The sequence below is a fragment of the Ptiloglossa arizonensis genome, chromosome 7 (assembly GCF_051014685.1).
Source record: "Ptiloglossa arizonensis isolate GNS036 chromosome 7, iyPtiAriz1_principal, whole genome shotgun sequence".
Lineage (NCBI taxonomy): Eukaryota > Metazoa > Arthropoda > Insecta > Hymenoptera > Colletidae > Ptiloglossa > Ptiloglossa arizonensis.
In genome coordinates, this window is record NC_135054.1 from 24,181,850 (window position 1) to 24,203,057 (window position 21,208).

At 41.4% G+C, this 21,208-nt stretch overlaps 5 protein-coding genes across 10 annotated transcripts in view; 1 reads left to right on the forward strand and 4 right to left on the reverse strand.

Annotated features, from left to right (window-relative positions):
• Spf45 (splicing factor 45) overlaps positions 1-21,208 on the forward strand; it is a 166,472-nt gene that overhangs the window by 57,609 nt on the left and 87,655 nt on the right. The gene's annotated exons all lie outside the window — the stretch shown is intronic.
• On the reverse strand, positions 161-6,550 carry Eb1 (microtubule-associated protein RP/EB family member 1). Of its 4 annotated transcripts, none has more exons than XM_076316280.1 (7): positions 6,107-6,547; positions 5,347-5,639; positions 3,304-3,535; positions 2,919-2,975; positions 2,152-2,243; positions 1,908-2,063; positions 161-1,794 (listed from the first exon to the last, which is right to left on the reverse strand). In XM_076316280.1, the coding sequence occupies exons 2-7, from the start codon at positions 5,611-5,613 to the stop codon at positions 1,771-1,773; spliced, it is 828 nt and encodes a 275-aa protein (XP_076172395.1). In that variant the 5' UTR covers positions 5,614-5,639; positions 6,107-6,547; the 3' UTR covers positions 161-1,770. The 4 variants fall into 4 exon arrangements, with proteins under 4 accessions (XP_076172395.1, XP_076172393.1, XP_076172394.1 ...); XM_076316278.1 differs by having other exon boundaries at positions 161-1,798; positions 6,107-6,545; XM_076316279.1 differs by lacking the exons at positions 2,919-2,975; positions 3,304-3,535 and adding an exon at positions 4,517-4,784 and having other exon boundaries at positions 161-1,798; positions 6,107-6,550.
• On the reverse strand, positions 6,758-9,282 carry LOC143149149 (spermatogenesis-defective protein 39 homolog). Of its 2 annotated transcripts, XM_076316276.1 has the most exons (9): positions 9,101-9,282; positions 8,863-9,019; positions 8,540-8,721; positions 8,321-8,457; positions 8,224-8,251; positions 8,006-8,150; positions 7,682-7,923; positions 7,046-7,222; positions 6,758-6,963 (listed from the first exon to the last, which is right to left on the reverse strand). In XM_076316276.1, exons 1-9 carry the CDS (start codon positions 9,173-9,175, stop codon positions 6,838-6,840), a joined length of 1,269 nt encoding a protein of 422 aa, XP_076172391.1. In that variant the 5' UTR covers positions 9,176-9,282; the 3' UTR covers positions 6,758-6,837. The 2 variants fall into 2 exon arrangements, with proteins under 2 accessions (XP_076172391.1, XP_076172392.1); XM_076316277.1 differs by lacking the exon at positions 9,101-9,282 and having other exon boundaries at positions 8,859-8,999.
• On the reverse strand, positions 9,563-17,550 carry LOC143149160 (uncharacterized). The gene has a single exon (XM_076316301.1). The coding sequence runs from the start codon at positions 17,548-17,550 to the stop codon at positions 14,641-14,643; it is 2,910 nt and encodes a 969-aa protein (XP_076172416.1). The 3' UTR covers positions 9,563-14,640.
• Ptp36e (protein tyrosine phosphatase 36E) overlaps positions 17,568-21,208 on the reverse strand; it is a 65,639-nt gene continuing 61,998 nt past the window's right edge. Inside the window, exons 8-14 of the mRNA XM_076316303.1 lie at positions 20,922-21,082; positions 20,673-20,808; positions 19,839-20,088; positions 19,305-19,381; positions 18,753-18,992; positions 17,872-18,216; positions 17,568-17,727 (exon numbers count right to left, since the gene is read on the reverse strand). Of these exons, the coding sequence (XP_076172418.1) occupies positions 17,647-17,727; positions 17,872-18,216; positions 18,753-18,992; positions 19,305-19,381; positions 19,839-20,088; positions 20,673-20,808; positions 20,922-21,082 (1,290 nt within the window). The 3' untranslated portion in view covers positions 17,568-17,646. The remainder of the gene's footprint in view (positions 17,728-17,871; positions 18,217-18,752; positions 18,993-19,304; positions 19,382-19,838; positions 20,089-20,672; positions 20,809-20,921; positions 21,083-21,208) is intronic.

Consider the following 21,208-nt stretch of genomic DNA (forward strand, 5'->3'; position numbering starts at 1 on the left):
ACCTGTGTACGCGCGATTGATAATTGCGTGCTTTTCGAACGTGGATCGTTGTCGATCGGACTCGATTCGCACGAGACGCGCGCGGTATCCAAGATGAATCTTTCGAGCGGATCGCGAGGCATCGTTCGGTGGGAAACACCGAGAAATGAAATAGACAATATTGAATTCTATTAAACGTTTATTACCTCACCGATAAAATTTCAATTTTGAAGCACATTCGCGCGGTGATCGCTGTATACGCACATATAGAGCAATGAACGTAGCGCAAGTTAAATGTTATCTCTCCTCGTCCTTAGAAGTCGTCTGTAATGCGAATCGCGTTCTGATCAAACAATAGTAACAATAATCGACGCGTTTCTTACAATTAATCCGATTCTTACGAACCTAAAATCGTTACATAATTTTGTTTTTTATAACTGAACCGACGATTTTAAGACACACATACCGGCCATACACACGTAGCAAATATGCGCATACAGTTCATTTACGTGTTGAACCCCTTTCGCTCGTTGCTTCTCATACACTCTGGTTACACAATTTTACAAATTCTCCAAAAGCAAAGCGCTCCGTTGCCTCGCAGTTTTGCAACATAATCATCGTAGCAATCAGAGATACATTTTGCGTTTGCTCCGATTAATCGAGTTTCCTCTGTAATCTCAAGTTTATCGCTGTTTAAGGCCATTCTTATCCCGAAAGACGAACCATGGAGATGCAAAGACGGTCGTGCCAACGTTTCGCGCGAAATCAATAACATGGAAACGAATCGCGCATAGATCCAAGTCCAATCTATCGTCCAACTACCTTTTGCATCTCCAAAAATCAATGCTGGGAACAGAAGTGAATTATCGTTTTCGTATTCTATTTCCAAGAAACGTACGTCCACACCGGTACTAGATCGTGGCTCGGTGAATTAAAATTTTGAACCATCGTTTCGTTTACATACGAGTTTACAATTATGCGTTTAAAGTGTAGAACGTATATTAAATCGAAGATACGAAATATTTATAAAAGTTGTAAAATGCAATTTTAATGGATTTCTCATCAACTTCAACGTACATTATCGTGTTGTTTCGCAGTAAATAAAATTAATATGCATAACAATCAGTTACATACACCTTTCATTTTGCATGATTGCACAAGGTAAATGACTTGGACGAGTTGAACAGCATTAGAATATGCACGAGTAGATTTACGTTTCGGAAAACTACGCGAGATACGGAAGGACGAACCAACGAGATTGACCTATTTATCGATAAAAACGTAGTGCATTTACAAACAAAAACACTCACACGTTAATGAACATAGTTAACATAAAATCACTGTATAACAAATTGGACCCAGATAATTATTGAATATCTGCATCCGTCGTTTCTTTCCATACGTAAAGATTTGTCGATGTTCAAAGCTCTACCGTTATTGCAGTAGGATAAAGAACTATGACAATATGTAAATTACTAATTCTGTTCTTTTTTTTTTTCTTAATAAGTACTTTCTGTAGAGTACAAGTTTTTCGAGTGCATTATTCGACGTATTTCTATCCTAATTACGTGCGAATCTCAATGAACTCAGTGAACTTCGTAACAAAATGAAGGCGCAAATGCTTAAATAGCTATACAAGGTAGCTTATTAATTATGCAAAGGGTACTGATACTGGCTCACAAACATAATAAACTGAAACGCACTTGGACAATTTGCTGTTATTCTTTTTATAATGATTGTACAAAAAGTGAAGTTAATATTCTTCTTCATCATCGGGCGCAAGTCCGTCCCCTAATTCTTCAGGTGGTGCAAATCCTTCCTACGTGAAATTGAAAGTAATAAATGTAGATAAATTGCGTTCGATGAAACCGAGTCTCGAACGACAGTTTCATGGTATCGCTTCTGCATAAATTTTGCTAAAAATATACCTCTGTTGCGTAAAGTACTTCTAAGATTTTCTGTACTATTGGTGGAGGATCTTCGTTATCACAATCTTGGCACATAACTTCGATATCGCGTAATTTACCGAAATAAAAATCTCTTTCCTTTTCCAAACCCTCGAGCGACATTTTTAATTCCATCACCTGCAATAAATTATATTTCTTTACACGGAAGTATCACGGGTATCGAATCGTCGTGGGAAGCAACATTTTTTTTTTACTCTTAATATACCTGCGCACTGAGCTCTTCGATTTTTCCAGAATCTCCACGATTTCCAATTGCTGGTGCTTTCACTTGCGGGCGATGGGTTGGAACTTTGTTAACTGGATGTGAAAGTTTAAGACGTCAGTCTTTGAATCTCTTACGTACGATTTGTTATTACTTTTAAAGATGCAAAATGATATTTACTATATTTACATAGATATTACGTACAATTCACGAGAGAACCATAATTACTTAGTCACCGATCTAATTTCGTATAAAAATAATACAGTATAGACATTTATACAAGCAGCGTGAATATACTAACTGGAAGCGTAACAATTTATGCAAAGAACTGTGCGATACGGAAAGTTGAGAAGCATGCACCGGTATATATTTACGCATAATATTTGTAATAAGCGATTAAATAAAATTAACTATTCAATTCTTTCGATGTTAAAACGATTAAGTAAGATTTTAGTCGACTTTCGAATAATTTGGAAAAATCCTGATACTTCATGCAATGCTTAATCAAAGTAATTTATAACGTATAAAGTGAACGAATACTACTGAAACGTATACGATTCTTTGAGTAGTTAAACGAAGGATGAACAACCAAAATTATGTTCTTTTTTTTTTTTTCCAAATATTCTGAACATTTCTCTTAATATTTTACTAGCAAAGACTAGAGTTTCGATAGACTTCTTTGGATGGGTACCCTCCTTTAAACTTCTCAATAATAAAACAGAAAAAAGTATGGGAAACGAGCATAAAAACATTTTTAAAAAAATAATTACTAGTATGGCTTATAGACTTGGTACTAGCTGCAAGTGCAGGAGTCGCAGTTCCCTCACCTGAAGTGAAATTTTTTCCTTATATTATTAGGACACACAAGTCCACTGTTTTTCCATGTGTACAATTTAAATTTTACGCTTTGGTAAAACAAAAATAATTAATATTTAACAGTCCGTCATATTTTTTTTTAGCAAACGAATTCACATGTTCAAAATCAATATCTTCGTACAAGTGAAAACAGACTAAATTATTTATCGATTAGCAGAAAGCCAATGTTAAGTTTGTGATTATTTTTGAATGTCAATTATCCTTTAGAGATTTTTGCATTATGTTTAGTAGTAAAATTTCAAATACAACATAAAAGAAAAAAGTTGTGAAATAATGTACCAATACGAGGAGCTGGTTTAGGCGAATTTACATCACGTGGTGTGGTGCGTTTTGCATTAGTGCCATGCGATGCAATACTTCCACCACTACCCATGGACTCTCCTCCTCGCATAGCAAGTGCATCGTATGGCTCCGTTCTGGAGTAGTTTACGTCAAAGAATTTCTTGAACCATTGTAAAAATTCGAAGTTGTCTTGGAATCTGCCTTTCACCAGCCTATCAATTGGAACAATCTGCAAATGATTAGCAAAAAGCATGTGGAACAAAATAATAAAATAAATGAAAATTTAATAGAATACAATAAAAATAAAACCAAATATCGATATAGTTAAAGATATTGTCAATAATTATTAATAATTGTTAACATTTCATTATCGATCTTCTTTAATTAAGAAATACTTGGAACGCGAAAAGACAGATAAAAATGGAAACATTTAGTAAATAGAGCTTTCTAAATTTTAACTTTATTAATAAAATTATCGAACGTAAACGTGACGTATTAAATTTTCAATTACATTGCGTTCAACCAAATGTTTATAACAATGGATATATTACTACACCAGTAGTACAGATTCATTTATATAAATTCATATCGCGCAATTAAGGTATCTTTGTATTCCAATTCTATGTGTAAGTACTGCATAAAGATTAAAGAAAATTCAATCTGTTCTATGTCCCTAAGACAATCTGTTACCCCCTACTTGAGTGTATTTATAGACTGTTAAAAATAACAAACAGTCATGATAGCATTCTACCTCTATAGTAAATAAGTGTCTTAGAAATTTTATCTGGATATAACTGAATATTTCTATTCGAGAATAAAACAAGTACCGTTACTATATTTTAAATATACGCAACACTTAGTGTTGCATAACTAAACATAATGCAAAAGTAAAAAAGTAAAAGTCTACTTACACTTAAAATATATAAATGATATGTAAAGGAACACACTGTGCTTTTGGATGATTTAAAATTGTGTATCTGTACATCTATTTGTGATTAAGATTGCAAAAGCAGAAAGTGCTTTCTACTTTACAACAATTATCCCCCTAACGTATCTAAATATACATATAAAATGCTTTATATGTAAGGTGCAAATATACGCAGCCAGAATGATCATTTATGCAGCATAGTTAAATGATTTATTGTTTTCTATAAACAATAATAGCATGCAAAAAGCAACACTATTAAATTGACACGATATTGCTATATACCCTGCTGTTGGCGAGGGATAATGTTACGTTGCTGTATATGCTTTTGCTGTATTTGCGGCTGCTTTGATTGAGGAGGTAAAGGTACCAACTGGGGATTTGACAAACTATGTGTTCCATCAACACCAGAACCCAGTGGTATGCAACCACGTACTTCGTAAGCATCGTATTCACGGCCATAATAATTCGCATTAAAGAATTTCTTGAACCATTGTAGAAATTCAAAATTGTCTTGAAAGCGGCCTTTTACCAATTTATCCACTGGTATTACCTGAACCGTGTTCACAATAATATGATTATGATTTTCTGCATACTACAGTTCATATAACAAAACTGTTTTCTGAAGGGCAACATGATTCCATATATTGACATGATATCTCATTTCATTGCATGAGCTTACCTTGACACTAGTGTCTTATTTCAATAATGTACATTCGAAACTATTCTTGTTGTTCAATTATATCACACCTATCTCTTAAACAAGCAATTCATAAGACCGGAGCTTTACAATAGAAACTTAAATATCTTATTAATCCTTGAATTGTGAAAGGCATATGCATACACCTAATAAATTGCATTCACTATCAAATACTTATTTTTTTTACTGAACTGATATACTATTGGATATATTGTTGTGTTGTATAGCAAAAATTAAAATAAATGTTTCAAAACAATAAAAATAAAATATAAATTTTACTTTGAAATTAAAAATTGGATTAAACTATTGTTAATTTCATATTTATCATTTGACAAAGAAATACATTCCCAAAAATTTTGTACCATTTCTATCTAGGGTTCTTTAAATAAATTTCATTAAAATTTATCCCGCTTACCTTATCTACATTCATCTTTTTGAAACCTCCTTGAAGAATTTTGAAATTTTGTATGTATTCATGCTCGAGGTTAGTCTTGAATTTGACCCTCTTCAAGGGTACACTACCAGGGAAAAGCATATCCATGAACTGACAGTAAACTGCACCGGTACATAACTCTTCAATCTTGCTGAACGATGATTGCAAACAATCATTCACCCAAGCCAACATATCATGTCGACTCAGATTCTCCGTTGTCACATTTGTTGCATAGACATTGACAGCCATATTGCTAGTCTTCTCTTAGTTAACGACTGAAACATAATAATTTACAAGTTAAATAGCGCCCACTTGTGGTGTGTTATCAGTGCATTGATATAATGAAAGAGATATATATATGTATACGTATATATATATATATATATGAGAAGAGTTATACATATACATATATATATTGCATATAGAATTGATCGGTTCTAAAGTCCGTCACAAACACAGTGGCTCGGTGTAATAAATTTATCGATTAATCGCAAAACAATCACACGATATTCCTTAAACGGTTAATCTTAAAGCGGACTTAAAAGGAATAACATTCCATTCACTTTTTTGGTCCGAAACACTTTCCGTCGACATATTCGGGGTTCGCTTCACGACGTGCCAAGACTTTGATGAACACTTATTTCTTCAAAATGTAACACTAACCACTGATTTGGATCTTAGGAATGTGTCAAGAGTCTTTTAAAATTTCTCCAAGCCTTAAAATACATCTATAATAACTTACCGAATAACACGAAGACACCGTAACACCAATCGGGAGTGGTTCCCGCACGCAGATGACAAATGTATACTAAGATCGTTCAAATGCGCATACAACGGAAACTTCTAACGGTTCCTCCAACAACGATTGGACGATACACATGTACCGCACTAGATTTTGTCGAGAAATTCAGCGACTTCTATAAAGATTTTCCTCTCACACTTATCCTCTGACTCATTTATTTTTACCGTATACTCGTTGGAGCTTATTTCGCCAAACCGACTGCGTAGCAACAAAACTTTCACGCGTTTGTCAAAGAAATTAACAAACAAACACAACCGCACTCTAGAGATTTCAGCCGCCGGTAATCGAGTTCGTTGCTCTGAGATACGTTCAAAATTGAAGAATTCGCGATATCCGTTAATGGAGGAGATGAAATCTTTAATCCCGTCTCACAAGGTGTGTCGTATTTCGCCGTGGTCCGTTCGATGTTCGCCAATCACAAGAGCTTTCTTGGACAAGATTGCCGAACTAGCAACTGTCGTAAAATTCACTATCGCTCTCCTTCATCAACAGTTACTGGTACTTTTGAGTTTGATAATTTTGCAAACCATGTGGAAATAAATAAGAAAAATAAAATCTGAATTTGTTAGACTGGTGAATAAATCAACATCCACCAATGCAAACGTATTATTATTATTACTATTATTATTTTTCGAACAATAAATATTAAAATATAATACATAATATTAATTCTAATTTTTCCACTTAACCGATGAGGAACGTAATGCACTTTCCGCGTAGAAATATTCTTCCGATTGTTGCTGTAATTTCGTTTTGTACTGCATTAACGCAGTACGATCTGCTTGCTGTACAAGAATCTATAAAAAAAAAAAATAATACAAGACTAATGTATTTCATTGATTACAGATATTTATAATAGCTGAATAGGTGCACACTCACATCGATTGCTATTCTAAAGCAATGCATGGTTTTTGCTAATTCCAATCGTCTTTCCATATTATCAATATACGCTAAATATTTCTCAAGAACATCAGAAGATGCATTATTTCTGTGTAATATTTTTAATACATCTTCAATAGGTAGATGAATTTGCAACTTTTGACTTCCTAGCCAGCCCTAATGATTAATAAATAATTTCAGTTACCGCGCATAAATATGTTCATATATATGCAATGGTGTCCGATCTATTCAAATCATCTCTAACGTCTAGAAATGAATAAAATAAGTATTTTACACGGAAATGTATAAATTTTTTACTTTCGTACATTCCACAAATTCTCGTGATTTTCTTAATTCAAGATCGCCTGAAGATCAACGTGTCACACATGGCTGAATTCGTCCATTTATTAGCTACAACATTATGATGACAAAAAATATGCCATTGCAAATAAAAAATGATTAAAGACCTTGAAACCTTGAAGAAAAATTGTTTTCGAAAAAAATGGTCTTGAAAACATATATGCTCTTCCAAAGTAAATAAATTTTCTTTAGACATTTGATACATCCGTAACAGCAATGGATATATTAAGATAGTCATACGGAATTAGGCACTCTGTGTATGAAATATTATATCACCTTTGTTAGGAGTAATTGATCAACGTCGCTCCATTCACCGGCCGATGCTCTAACTTCTAATGCAACTTTCTGATACTGTCTAGGAGATATATCATGTTGTTGAGATAATATTGCAGGAGACATTAAAGTGCCCTCTTGTGAATTCCAATGGCTTTTGCACGCATGTTGCAGACATTTAAGGACAGGAGAATTTAATTCTATTTGTTTGTCATCGTCTATTTTTTTCATTGCCATTTGCCATTCTAATAGCGTTAACACATTCTAAATTAACAACTTAGAACCTTTGAACCAATTATTTGAATTTTTAAAAAGAGAATAGTTTACCAAGTAGTTTTATGTACGACTGAACAAACGAAGTTTCTTTACAGTCGGTTAAAGTCGAAAATTGTGTTTTATAACTATTTCGAAGTTTATTCAATAGTCTATCAGGATCCCGAGTAGTTTTTATTACAATATGTAAACTTTTCATCTAAAAGAAAACGTGACAATGTAATACTTTTATTATCGAATAGTTTAAAAGTTTATCTTCCATGAATACTTACGGCAGCATCCATTGATTGTCCTAGCATTCTGTAAAAATAATAAGTCGATAAAAAAATAAAAAATGTACTATACGAAAAGATATTTAAAGATACGTACGTTAAAATATCGGTGATTTCATTTAACTGTAATCTCGTAGAAAGATATCTTACATATATATTTACGGCATCTTGTCTTTCAGCTAATATTCTTTGTACCAAAGATCTTTTAAGAGTTTTTGTAAGAAATAAGATAATCTGAAACATTATTTTTTCGATATGAATAAAAAATAAATTTAGTAAAATCACTTTAAATGTTTATAAAAAGAACAGAAATTACTATCAAAATTGCATTTCCATCTCCACTTATTATAGCAGCATCTAACAAGGCAGTTTTGGAGACAAACGATTTATATTGTTCCAATGAATACGGTTGACCGAGTAAAATTTTTCTAAGGGTTATTTCCGGATGAATACCAGTTGCTTCCGTCTGAATGTTCTGTAATTTATCCATTGCTAAAACTGTAAAACACCAAATATTCTATATAATTTATACGGTTTTGCTATTATCTAATCAACTACCAATAGCGATAATAAAAGCAGAAACTAATTCCAGCATTAAAAATCGAACGTATCGATTTGTATACGAATTTACTGACATACTGCAGGAAAGTGTTTTCTCCGATATAACGGACAGTAAAGGTTTCAGTGGTTGATAATCATCTGTAGTTTTTAAAGATCCCTCCGATGTCGAGGCATTGGAAATACCAGCCCATAACTTATCCGTATCGGTCTTCGAGACTCCAAATAATTGGTCCACCTGCATTTTTCAATACCAATTAATTCTCCGATAATAAAAACTTACACGGTAAACGTAGTAGAACCAACTCTTTAACTTAACCTCGTTGTTTTCAAAACAAAAGGATCGTTTCTCGCTACTGTACCAAAAATCCTCGTCATCTTTAGCAGAGTTCATATTTATAATATCTTTTAAACGACCGATTTACTTATGCATCTATTGTACGACACTTGATACCGTTTGCAGCAAATACACGATAATGCAATAACGATAAATAGTACACGTACAAGTTAAACGGTAAACTATATATTTGCAATATCTGTCCCCATTGGTCGTTTTAACACGTGTTCTTATTGGGGGCTTAGATGCGGTACGAAGGACCTCTGGCGATGAAATTAGCAGTGTCGCATTCAGAATGGTATTGTTATACGTCAGTGTGCGATTTAAATTTGTTATCCGTTCGAAAGTTGTTTCTCCAGTGTTTCGAATAAATGTTCAAAGTGAAAACAAACCAGTGGTAGTGGGAACATCGAAACGGAAGCGAGGGTAAGTGAACAATTTCGGTACAACATACGATCTATTTATTATTTACAACAACGTACCAATGTTACACAAAATGTACCACATCGTGTTTTATTTAAGTCACTTATCACACAATTTACAAAACGTTGTTCATTCACTCGCCTTAAGTTCAGCTCGTTAAATGGACAGCATTTAGAACTCGTTCTCAACATTCGCGGTTATTTCATACTTTCCGGGCGAAAGAGAATATGAGCGGGAAATTGAAAAACACGAGAGACTCTTTGTATACGAACTCTCGAATACGAATATCGTATCTCCTAATTTTAGAAATTTGTTTCGTCATACGGTTCGCGGCAACTGTGTTCTTTTTGTTACAAATTATCATTCGAGAGTAACTTTATAACAGTTCAGGCTGATTTATCGATTTTCCTATTTTCGCGAGAAACTCGACAAATTAAACATTCGAACGCAACGACAATTAATCGAATAATATATTGTATTTGCATTAATATTTTGCGAAACTCGTGTCGGTACATGGAACTGTTACCAAAACCGCTTCTTCGTTTCTCTAGTACGATTTCATCCGAAATTTAAAACAGTTGGATTTAAATTAAACAATTTAAAGAGCTGAATGTAATCTCTGTTAAAGTGAAATGTAAAATGGTTAAAATCCTCTTAAACCCGAAACAACTCCATGGGAATACGAAAATTGTATATTTATGTTTCTCTGATGGGGTCCGTAAACTCTTTGGAATAAAACTCTAAAATATCGGCGCACGACCGTAACGAATGGACGTCAGGGGCTTCGTACTCGGCCACTAAAATCTCGCCAGCGAGAAAGAAACATAGTTTAAAACCCGAATACAAAGATACTTCTCCTCGCGAATCTTCGATCTACGACCTGATCCGTGTTTCAATAGTTTCGAACAGGATCGCGTGTTTTCCATCTACCTAACACAATGTTACTCGAGACAAGACCGATCGTATTCTGCGATAGACCTGGGTATCTAGAACATATATTTGAAGACTTTGTAAGATTTTCAAAACATACGGAATATGGAATGATCGTTGGAAAGCTGAGGATTGTATTGGTTCGGGCAATGGAAGTTCGCGTTCGACACTATTCGTCCCGAAAATGTTCAGGTACCGATCGGAGCACGAGCGTTCTCTGTCTCCCGTGGTGGGGGAAATGCTCCGCCTACTCGGGACAGATCTTTCAAGCTCCTGTCTATACTCGCGCATCCCAACTGAACACACGTTTCTTCTCAATCGTCGGTGAACGTGTTTTCGTATAATTATTTCAAAGAAATTCTGTCCAGGTCTGTAAGTGGAACCGTAACGCTTCCAAATGCACGATATTAATTCGGTAGATGGGAAGAACACTTCCTTTTATCACGAGTACACATGCGGATGACAAGCATGGACAGCCGAAAAGGTGGACGGATGGCTGCCGCGATAAGAGATGCTTCTGTTTGGTTTTTCATATTTTTTTTTCTTTTTTTTTTTTTGTTTTTTTAAGTTAAGAACGAGTCTGGACGATTTACCTTCGGATTAGAATGCGAACCCTGCCTCACCATATTTTTGATTGCACTTTACCGACCGAATACGCTACGCGTTGCACAGAATTCGCGAACGAAGGATCACGAATCGTGTTTCATTTCATCGAACACCCGTTCCTCCTCTTTGTAGCTTCTTGCTGAAATTATCGACAGTTCTCCTTTGTCGTCGGAGAACGAGAAACGATATCGAACGAATCGTGAAAAATATAAGAAACTGGAGACACCGTGCCGGTCGCAAGAAAATCTCGAAAGTTGCATTCCTGCGCGGAGTGCGACGCTAGAACGAAAAATTTTTATCGCGAGAACTTTCGGCTCTTTGATGATGTTCTCTTCTGAATCGTTATCGAAGCATTGCACGTCGAACAAAATATCGGATGGTACGTCGATCGTGAGAATAAGAGAAGAAAATGTTGAAGGATAAAAAGAAACGAAGAAAAGGAGAAACACCGACGACGAATAAAATTTGTTTTCGTAATCCTTCGCGAATAAACTATTCTCTTCGGACATGCATGCGGTAACAACGACTTGTGGTCGGTCGGTGTATGCGTAAAATTACACATAAATAATATCTATTCATATATACGAATGTACGCGTTGAATTTGCACACGCAGTCTCACCTGTGCAATGGACGAGTCGCGTGTACGTGCAACACGCATCCAAACATCTAGGCGTGGTCACGATCAAATGTGCACGCATATATAGAGTGCTTGTCAAAAATCTATAACGCCTCGAATCGAAGTTGCAATTGAGCTCGTGATTACCGTTCTATCGTTACCGTGCGAATTTTCGTAATGTTCGCTTACGGACTATTCGCATATACGCGCTAAAAGTTTCGTAGATGTAAATTCTATTACGGAGAAAAAAAAAGAAAAATTCTAACGAAACGAAAACTAAAATTCGAATTAAAGTACACGGTAAAATTTAAAAGCGGAGCAAAATTTGCTTTCCTTCGGTTGTATCGCGAATCACAGGAGAATGCGCCACGTTGAAAGTGGCGTTGAAAAGTTTACAGAGCATCGTCGCAAAATGTTTCGTTCAATTGTACTATTCGCGTGCTCGATTCGGGGCGTTATACACCCGTGGAAACCCTCGGTACAAATATATTTATATAGAGTGTCCAAAAAGTACGCTGTATAAACTCGACCTCATACTCTTTGGTCACGATGCATACCTTACAACAAAAGTAACTCGATAACGTACAATAAATCGTATCTTTGTTTGGCACATTTCGTCAACTATAGGATCCGTACAGTATACCTATTTAGGTACACACACGCTTGCGTACTTGTCATCGAGTATACGCGTATGTATGTATAAATATACACGATATAATATATATTATATTACATATACCAACTCGCTTTAGTCTCTAATAGTCATAGAACACGTACAAATATTCCATCGGAGTAACGATAGCATGTACTTTTTTTCTCACATATATATTTATCTACGGGGTGTCTGACAGATTTCCGCGGAGACTTTGCCGGGGTGTTCTACGGGTACAGAAACAAACGAAAATGTTACGTTAACGCGTTTCGTTGAAAAATGTCCGACCCGATACGATTCGCAGTTCCTTTCGACCTTTTTTCCTCGCAATAGCTACGGTTGAGTAAACGAAAGAACTTTTCCTCCTCTTATAGCAACCACCTTGGCCGATAGCTCGGATACCCAGAGTTCGACTGCATTCAACGAAAGTAGCGATGGGATCGACCGTATCGCGCGAATCTGTGTTTCCACGAGTACCGTCTCGAAGAGACGAACTTCATTTTCGAGTATCCATCGTAATACGTTTATGCAACATTTTCGTTTTATTCGTAGCCACAGAGTGTACCGGGAAAATTTACACGGAAAATTGCCAGACAACCTGTATATTATATGTATAATAATATATCTACATTTACCTTTACTTTCCGTATTATTTTAACCATTAAGTGCGTTGTCGGTCCTATCTACCTCTAAAAAATTATAAGAGGAACGCAACAATCTGTTATCTTTAATGTGTATATATATATATATATGTATATAATATATACGTTTGTGTCGTTAAAACGTCACGCGCTTCGCCGAACAGGGAATAGGCTTGGCAAGCGTGGGAGTTGCACTCTCGTGAGCTTAAGTATATCTTTCACGATCGTCTCTTTGATCCATTCCTCGATGCGCCAGGCCGAGAACTCGTTTAATCGGAGAAATGTTCAAGGGTTTCGTAGCTTCCCACGTAATTGGAAACTCGAAGGCGATCGTCCAAATGTTCGATCGTCGGGAACTTTCGGGACCAGTGAGGGAAATCGTGAGAGAGAGAAAGAAACTGTGCGTGTGTGCGTGTGTATGCGTGTGTGTTCGATCGTGTGTCCGATCGGGGTTCGTAGAAGAGTAAAAATGCGTGTCTCTGGTCTGGATGATATCGCGGGATAGAATGTGACGCGGTCGGATAATCAGCGTTCGGAAACATACGAAACAGCCTTCAAAGACCAGATCGTCGTCAGTCGTATCGTCGAAAGCGCAACTCCGTGGACCCATTCAGAACATCCGGCCCGCAGTCGGAGTTTTAATAATATCTTTGATAGGACATTTGTTTCACTTTATCTCGTTTAAATAAATATATCCACGAACAAGGCACTGCTCGACAGAGAGGTCACGTCGTTGACGGATGTTTTCGTTCGGAAGAGTTGTCAACGACTCGCGTGAACTTTAATAAATCGCCCATCGAGCTTCATCGAGCCGTTTCCTATCGCGAAACGTCGGTTAAAAAGTGGTCGGGATACGTTTTAGAATATACCAGCGAGTAGAACGCGCGTCGAGCTACTCGCGATCGAAACCTCGTCCTCTCCATTTTCGAGCGCAGCAACGACCATCTCGGAGAAGGTATTCGAAAGCCTAAATCGGAGGGAGCCACGCGATCGTTTCTCCCCTCTTCGTTCGAGAATCTCGCGAAGAAGAAAGTATCTCGCGTTTTCATTGTTCACGGATAGAAGTAGGCCCTGTTGAACTATTCGTAAGAACGTAACGGTAACGCTATCGTTTCTTTCGTCGATGTTCGTTCGAAAAGAAGAATGATTCGGACGCGTGTTTCTCGAAAAATGAAAGCTCGGTAGTCTGTTCAATTAAGCGAACGTACACGATTATCCCCAAGAGCAGACCGTAGATGTGAATTGGCATTTTCGTCCCGATAGAAATCGAGGGCAAAGCGAAACGATTCTCCCGATGCATCGCGTACACTTCTAGGATCGCGGAAAGTTCGAAACGAAAGAAATTGTCGAGAAAGTACCGTCTACGCGACAAATTGAACAAATCGAACGAATCGATCGGTTTTGGTAATCCAGGTGCAACCGGCGAGAGACAGAGAGAACTCGTTCGCGGTGTCGAGCGGTCGACCGATTTGGCGTCGACTACTAAAAATATTCATCGAAAGGATCGATCGTTCCGGGCGAGCTCCTCCCCGAAAGAATCAACGAACGCGAGCGAGAAACATGGCAATCGTATCGGCCTCGAATTTCTTTCGGGACGAATGCGGACCAACGTCGTCACAGAGAGTGTTTCGCCCACGGGCAGGTCGACATGCGTTATAAAGGGAAGCACTTGGACCGTTTCTGCGTAACGGTTGATCGGCAGTCGACCTTAGAACCTAGGGTGAAACTCTCCGGCTTGACGGTGTCCTCGACGGAGATCTTCCCGAGTCGTTTTTTCACTCGGAAAGGCGTTGATCTGGGGGATATGATCTCGTAAAGATCGCTCGTTCTCCCTTGAATCTGAACGCTACCCTTTGGACTGCTCGGTTTCTGGTCTATCGGTATGGTAATGTCGACTTCCGTGCAGTGATTCTGTCCCATCTTCGAGATATCCCTCTCCGGGTCGTTGTTGCTGCGCTCTTTCTCGTCGAACACGTCCGACGAGTAGCTCTTCGAGTCGTAAATCAACGCGAGATCGGAGTAATCGATCATCTCCCCGGTCTTCTCGAAGTTCCTGGCGGAGGCCAACGAGACGGTCCTGGGCTCTGGCTTCTGGGGTTTCTCCTCGTCCGCGTAGTCCAACGAGAGACACTTCTTCTCGAAGAGAGCCGGCCCGGTAGCGGTCTTCTCGGACAGCTCGGTCTCGTCCTTCCTCTCCTCGTCTTGTTTCCCGTTCGAGGATCCCTCCTCCGTTCGCTCCAACGAGTTCGGTATCCTCGATGGACGACGAATGCTGTTCTCCCGTTCGACCGACAAACAAAACTCCTTGTCGGTCAACGAGATACGTTTCGGTTGACGGGCCGGTTTCGTCTCGAGTTCGAGATCCTTCTCCCACGACGGTGTCTTCAATTGGCTCTTCACCTTCCTTAGCTCCGTGAGCAAGTCCATGGTCTCCTGGGACGGCTCGTGGAATATTCGTCGCTTCGGACGTCTCGTGGACGCGTTGGTGTCGGACTCTTGATCGCTGGGATGATCGATGCCTTGTTGTTTCTTGAGCACCGATCTGACGGTACCTCCGCGGACGTGTTCTTTCTTCTTCTCGACGCTCGATTCCGTCTCGATTTTCACCAACGGCGTCGAAATCGCCGACTCGGCGATATCCTCCGGACCTTCGTCGCGAGTATCGGGCACCACGGTGTTCGGCCTGGATCGTTCCTGTTGTCTGGCGACGATGCTCTGAACGTTGCCCCGCGTGCGTCGCTTAAAGTCCGCGTAGGTTTCCGTCGGTATCTCGTGGTACTTGAACTTATTCTGCAGCTGCTTGAACGTCTGTTTGGTGTACTCTTGGCCGCCACGGTGAGCCAAAGAGTCCACGGAGGAAGCCTCCCTCGTTCTCTCGATCCGATCTTTACCCTGGTAACCGCAAGCAGCGATCGAACGATCCTTCGACAGAAGATTGTCCGAGGAGATGCCTCGTTTCTCGAACTGCGCCTGCTTGCTCGGTTTCTCGTTGTCCGGCTGGTTCCCGTTCCTCTCGGTTGCGTCGTCGTAGGTCTGTCGCCTGGTCTTCGTCGGGGAACAGATACTCTTCTCGAGAGAGTCGGGCTGGGAATCGTCCGAACGATCCGGCAATACGGTGGAGATTGGACGTTTCGTCGGGGAATTGGGGAGACTGTCGTCGCTGGGTCTGCCGTCCTGAGAGCTCTGAACGAGTTTGCGACGGGTGGGTGTTCTTGGCGCGGTCGCGGCTTTGGTCAAGTACCATTTCTTCTTGGGCGAATTGCCCCAGCTGCTCGGCTCCTTGTCCGAGCCGAAGCTCGCGTTCGAAAAAATGATCTCCTCGCTGGTCGTGACGCGACACTTCAACAATTCGGCACCGTTCGCGGATCGTTCCTTGGTCTCCGGCTTGGACGTTTCGTCGGCGATGGTCTCCAAAGGCAGAGAGCTCGGCCCCGAGTCGAGAACGTCGTCCAAGGAGGCTCCTCGCAATGGGTCCCGGTTGTCCTTGATCTGCACGCTCGATTCCAAATCTTCCGTTTCGAACGAGTACATCTTCAATAGGTGACCTTTCCCGGACCGCCTCCTCTCGACGTTGAAAGGTTGAACCGTGGTCAGAGCCTTTTGCAGCTTGCGTTCTTCCGGTTTCTTCGTCTCCGGAGTCCCCTTCGTCGGCTCGTCTTTGCAGGTGTCGCTCCTGACGATGTTCTTCGGTTTGTAACGCGGAGTATCGAAGATGAATTTGTCCAAAGTCTTCGAGGAGCCGATCTTGTCCAAGAAGGGCCTCTCGACGGCTTTGCTGGGCCCGATCTTCTCCAGGTAGGGTTTACCTATTATCTTGGGCGCGATCTTCGCCAGGAATGGTTTGTCCTCGGTTTTCGATATGCCGATCTTCTTCAAGAACGGTCGTTTCTTCTCCTTGTCCTGGGTTCTCGGGTTCTCGAACGATCGATCGCTGAGACGATCGTTGCTGTAATTGGAGGAGTTGTCGCTGCTCTTGGAACGCGCTCTCTTGTTTCTCGGATGCGGGGTCAACGGTGTCCTCGGTGTTCTCGGTGTCAGGGACGGACTGACTTCCTGATTGGGGCAGGTCTCGTCCAGCAATGCGATAGCGTCTTGTAGATCCATGTAGGCCTTTCTGGGTACAGCGGTGATGGAGGGTGGACGCGGTAACTCGCTGTCGATGCTGCTGTTCCTGGTGGACGCGGTGTCGGTGGGTTTGCTGTTCGCTCCTGCGTCGGTGTACAAGTAGGAGGGATACGAGCTCCGATCGCCCGTAGGCCCCGGTGAGGAATCGATGGTCGGGTAATCCTCGAAGTACCAGGGTGTGACGCCGAGGTCTTCCGGCCTCGGTGCAGAACCGTACGGCGGTATCGGCACGGTCTTGCCGATGGCGCCCTTCCCGCTCGAAGACGTCGACTGTTGGTCCAGTTGCGTGCCGCTCGAGGAGGTCGTCCCGGAAACGCTCGCCGCGATCTCGTTCGGCGTGCTGGTAACCGCTCTCCGGTACCTGGTGCAGGTCGCGAAGTACGGTGGGGCTGGTTTCGCGGTCTCGACGATCACCCGACCTTGAGCGCAAGGCACCATCGGTTCACCGTCCACCGGGGCCTCCTCCGGCGTCAGCGGCAGAGCCGCGCCACGACCGAACTCGATGAACCACAGCTCGTCCCTCAACTCGCTTTCTCACTTCTTTTCGTTCATGTCCTTGTTGAGATAATGTAGCACGTAGTGCAACACCAGGTCGTAGCAGTACTTGTACTCCGTCTGCGGGGGAAGAAGCGCGGAACGATTAACGGTCGGGGACGATCGACGCTCTTTGGAAATGGGTGGCGGGAAAGTATCGGAGGAGGGCCAGATTTCCAGCGAGCGTACATCGTAAGAAAGGAAAGAACGAGCCGATCGACCTACCATGTTCTCCACGAGCTGAGGCCTGTGTCTGCGCACAGTTTTCACCGCTTGGAAAATGTCCACTTCGCCGTGCTGTATAACCTGCTCTATGCACGCGTTTGCGGCGCAATAAACCCCGCAACGACTTCTACCGTCCGGGGAGACCACGGCGACCGGTCCGTAATCCGTTCGTTGCCTCCATCTCTCGACCATATTCATCAACTCCACCAGGCTGTTGGTCGACGTTGGAACTTTGTGACCCATCGGCCAGCAAGTCAGTTGAAACAGCTGAACGGTCTTCGGCGGAGCTTTTACGCCGGCCATTAGCTCGGTCAGCGACACGATCTTTTTGTTTATCCTAAAAATCTGCAAAAGAAATCCAATGTTCCATGGCGGTACATTCGTCGCGAGGACCGCGCGGTACCGCGATACGCCGAGTGGAAAAAAAAAGAGGTTCGTAACTTTTCGAGTAAACGGTACTCGCCGGACGGAGTCGAGAGGTCCCGATGAACACGCTCGAAATAATTAATGTTCGCAGAGCTTCGTTTTCTTTCGAGTAGGCGACTCGATCGCCTCGGGAGCTACCGAGACGCGCGACCGATGCTTACCCGGCGATGCGAATTCGCGCGATAAGACGATCCTGCGTTGCGCAACGAGCGAAATAAACGATCCATTGTTTACGCGCGCCACGGTAACACCCGGAGCGAGCACGTAGGTTACTCGAACGGAAATAAAACACTGTCGGTAAGTTTGTAAACGTTGGTTTTTCGATCCGTGTTTATTGGGAGTTTCTCGCTTCGTTAAAAGTTACGAACCATTTTCCCTTTCCGCGCGGTAGACAGAGGCGCGGAAAGGGGCGAAAGTTGGAGCAATCGAGGAAGAAAGATCGCGACGCTTCTCACCCAAGTCTTGATGTTTGTATAGTGATTGTGACTGATGTGATCGATCGTAAATACGGGACCGTATTTCTTCGAGTGTTTTCCCTCGGGCCAAAAACTCGGGAAATTCGTGGAGCCCGGCGGAGGTACACACAACACGACTACAGCCGCGCATTCGTAGTCGTAAACCAAGGACCAGAATTCGCCGCACGTGTGTCGAAGAGGCCATTCCGTTACGATGTATTCCCTCGGCTTCGTGTAGCCCTGTTGAAAATCTACCTTTAGGACGGACACCTCCCCGCGAAACGTAAATACCGGCGAAAAGTAAGTAGCAGAAGAGGGGAAAAGTCGACCCGGTGATACGGAACTTTCTACTTTGAACACGGAACGGTCTACCTGCTGGTACAGGTGAGACGTAATTCGCGGTACACCTCAAAGGTTTACCTCGTGCAAAGATTAAACGACAATGGACATTTTTTCGTACGAGGCTGTGCTTCTTAAAAACGATATTTGTATACGCGGTAGACACGCGTAACGCGATTAGGTCGCCGTGTAGAAGGTAAATAACGAACTTACGTCCACGAAGACAGCGTTTATATAGTCAGTGTAACTGTTACCCTGGAAACTGGTGAGGTACGGTCGGAAGTTGTCAGCTGAATCAAAAAATATTCATTCATGAGTACACGTACGATCGAAACGCGACGTAACGCCTATCATTTGCGCAACATTTATACGATAAATAGATGCGTCGATACGCAAAGTTGCCGGTTGTCCGGTAGTAGCGATATCGTAGCGAATCAAATTACACTTGGTACGAGACAAAATCAACCACTTTCACCCCGTTGTCTCGTCTCTCGGTTCAAGAGGCCGGCAGGTTTTTGTCGGTTCGCGCGAACACGCAGAGACGCGACAAAGAGTCTGCAGTTCCGACCGCTTCTGGCTAGAGGTAAAACATCGCGCAGCCAAGGATCGTAACGATGTAAACGTCCATGCGATGTACGGTCTCTCGAGCTCGGTGTCCGTACGGTCGCGAGATGCATTTTTCGCAACGATATCGATGCCAGTTTTACGGGACAATTTTAACAAGTGGATCCGTCGAGGGAAACTTACGCGGTACTACCAGAACGTCTCTGTTCTTTTCTCTGTTGTCCGCTCTGTGTCCGCCGGCGCAATCTCCGATCGTAAAACGCGGCGTTTGTTTACAAATTTGCTGATATTCCCTCTGATACTCGTTTATCTTGGTTATTGGATTTTTTACACTCTTTTGTTTGAGGCGTTGCGACAGCTCCGAAACCGGAAACCACGACGTTCCGCACACTACGAATTCCTCTAACGTGTCATATACGAATTTGTACTGTTCCTGGACAAACAGAAACCACTCGTGAACATTGATTTTATCGTCGCGAGGAAAATTGGAAACATTGACTCGTTTGCGCCTTGGGTTAGGTCCGCTTTTCAAACGTACGTTCCAAATGAAAACGAACAAATATTTCTCCTAATCGAAAACGACTCGTTATCGTATTTGCGCGTACAGGTAGTCTTTGCGGATCACTCGTACGTTATCGTCAGATTTTCAAAAACATACGAAGAGCAAGTTTTGCTTTAGGCGCAAACGAGTCACTATCAGCGATCTCCTCGCGTGCGTCGTATTACGGAAACCATTACCGTATCTCAAATAATGCGAAATATGTATCGCATTCCTGAACCGACGATACGATTCGAAATACCCTTGATATTTAAAAAAAAAAGGATTCAACGATTTTACTCACTGTTCGATACTTTTATTTCAACATGGTACGTAATCGTACATTCCGAAATACCTTTCTTTTTTCACTCGTCAACGATTAAATTGCAATCTTTCGTATCTTAGGGAAGATACTAAAACGAAATCGTAGTTCCATCGATATAACCGCGATAAAAAGACGATCGATTCTCGAAATTTACCAAGTTCTCGATAAGTCCTCTTCTACTCTGCCGCAACTTTTTCAAGTAGCCAAACACGTCGAAAGCGTCTTCCTCTTCGGCCAGTTCCATGTTCGCGTCTATCGCGAGATACACTCCCGATCTTCCGCCACCGTCACTTTTTTTTTTTTTTAACAAAATATATACATATATATATACATTTATTTATTCGATCGTGGACGTCGAACGACGCCAGAATAAACGTACCGAGCTTCGCTACGAAGTACTTACTTGCAATGGACGACCATGGGACCGGATTCGTTCTTTATGGTGGACCCGACGACGGCCCTGACTCGCCGACGAAATTCCAGAACCGCGTTTCCGAACGGACACGTGTGAGAATGCCACTCAGTGTAATGGAATTGTAACAGCGTTCTTTCTTCCGTTACTTCCTGCAATTGCGCGCAAACACGAGCGTGTTCCGTTTAAAAGTATCGCTTTCGGCGAGTGCTACGCGATTCGAGTTTTCCTCGAGTTCGAAGCTTCGGAGACAACGAGTTCCCGAAGCAGTCGCTGGA

What these genes read in the sequence shown, in the direction of transcription:
- Eb1 (XM_076316278.1), bottom strand. Translation starts at nt 5,613, where the DNA reads ATGGCTGTCAATGTCTATGCAACAAATGTGACAACGGAGAATCTGAGT. An exon ending in CAAGTCTATAAGCCATACTA is followed by an intron (nt 2,244 to 2,918) that starts GTAATTATTTTT and finishes TTTCACATCCAG; the next exon opens with TTAACAAAGTTCCAACCCAT. An exon ending in AAGTACTTTACGCAACAGAG is followed by an intron (nt 1,799 to 1,907) that starts GTATATTTTTAG and finishes AATTTCACGTAG; the next exon opens with GAAGGATTTGCACCACCTGA.
- LOC143149149 (XM_076316276.1), bottom strand. Translation starts at nt 9,175, where the DNA reads ATGAACTCTGCTAAAGATGACGAGGATTTTTGGTACAGTAGCGAGAAA. An exon ending in ATCAATTACTCCTAACAAAG is followed by an intron (nt 7,223 to 7,681) that starts GTGATATAATAT and finishes ATTAATCATTAG; the next exon opens with GGCTGGCTAGGAAGTCAAAA. An exon ending in GCTTTAGAATAGCAATCGAT is followed by an intron (nt 6,964 to 7,045) that starts GTGAGTGTGCAC and finishes TTTTTTTTATAG; the next exon opens with ATTCTTGTACAGCAAGCAGA.
- LOC143149160 (XM_076316301.1), bottom strand. Translation starts at nt 17,550, where the DNA reads ATGGTGCCTTGCGCTCAAGGTCGGGTGATCGTCGAGACCGCGAAACCA.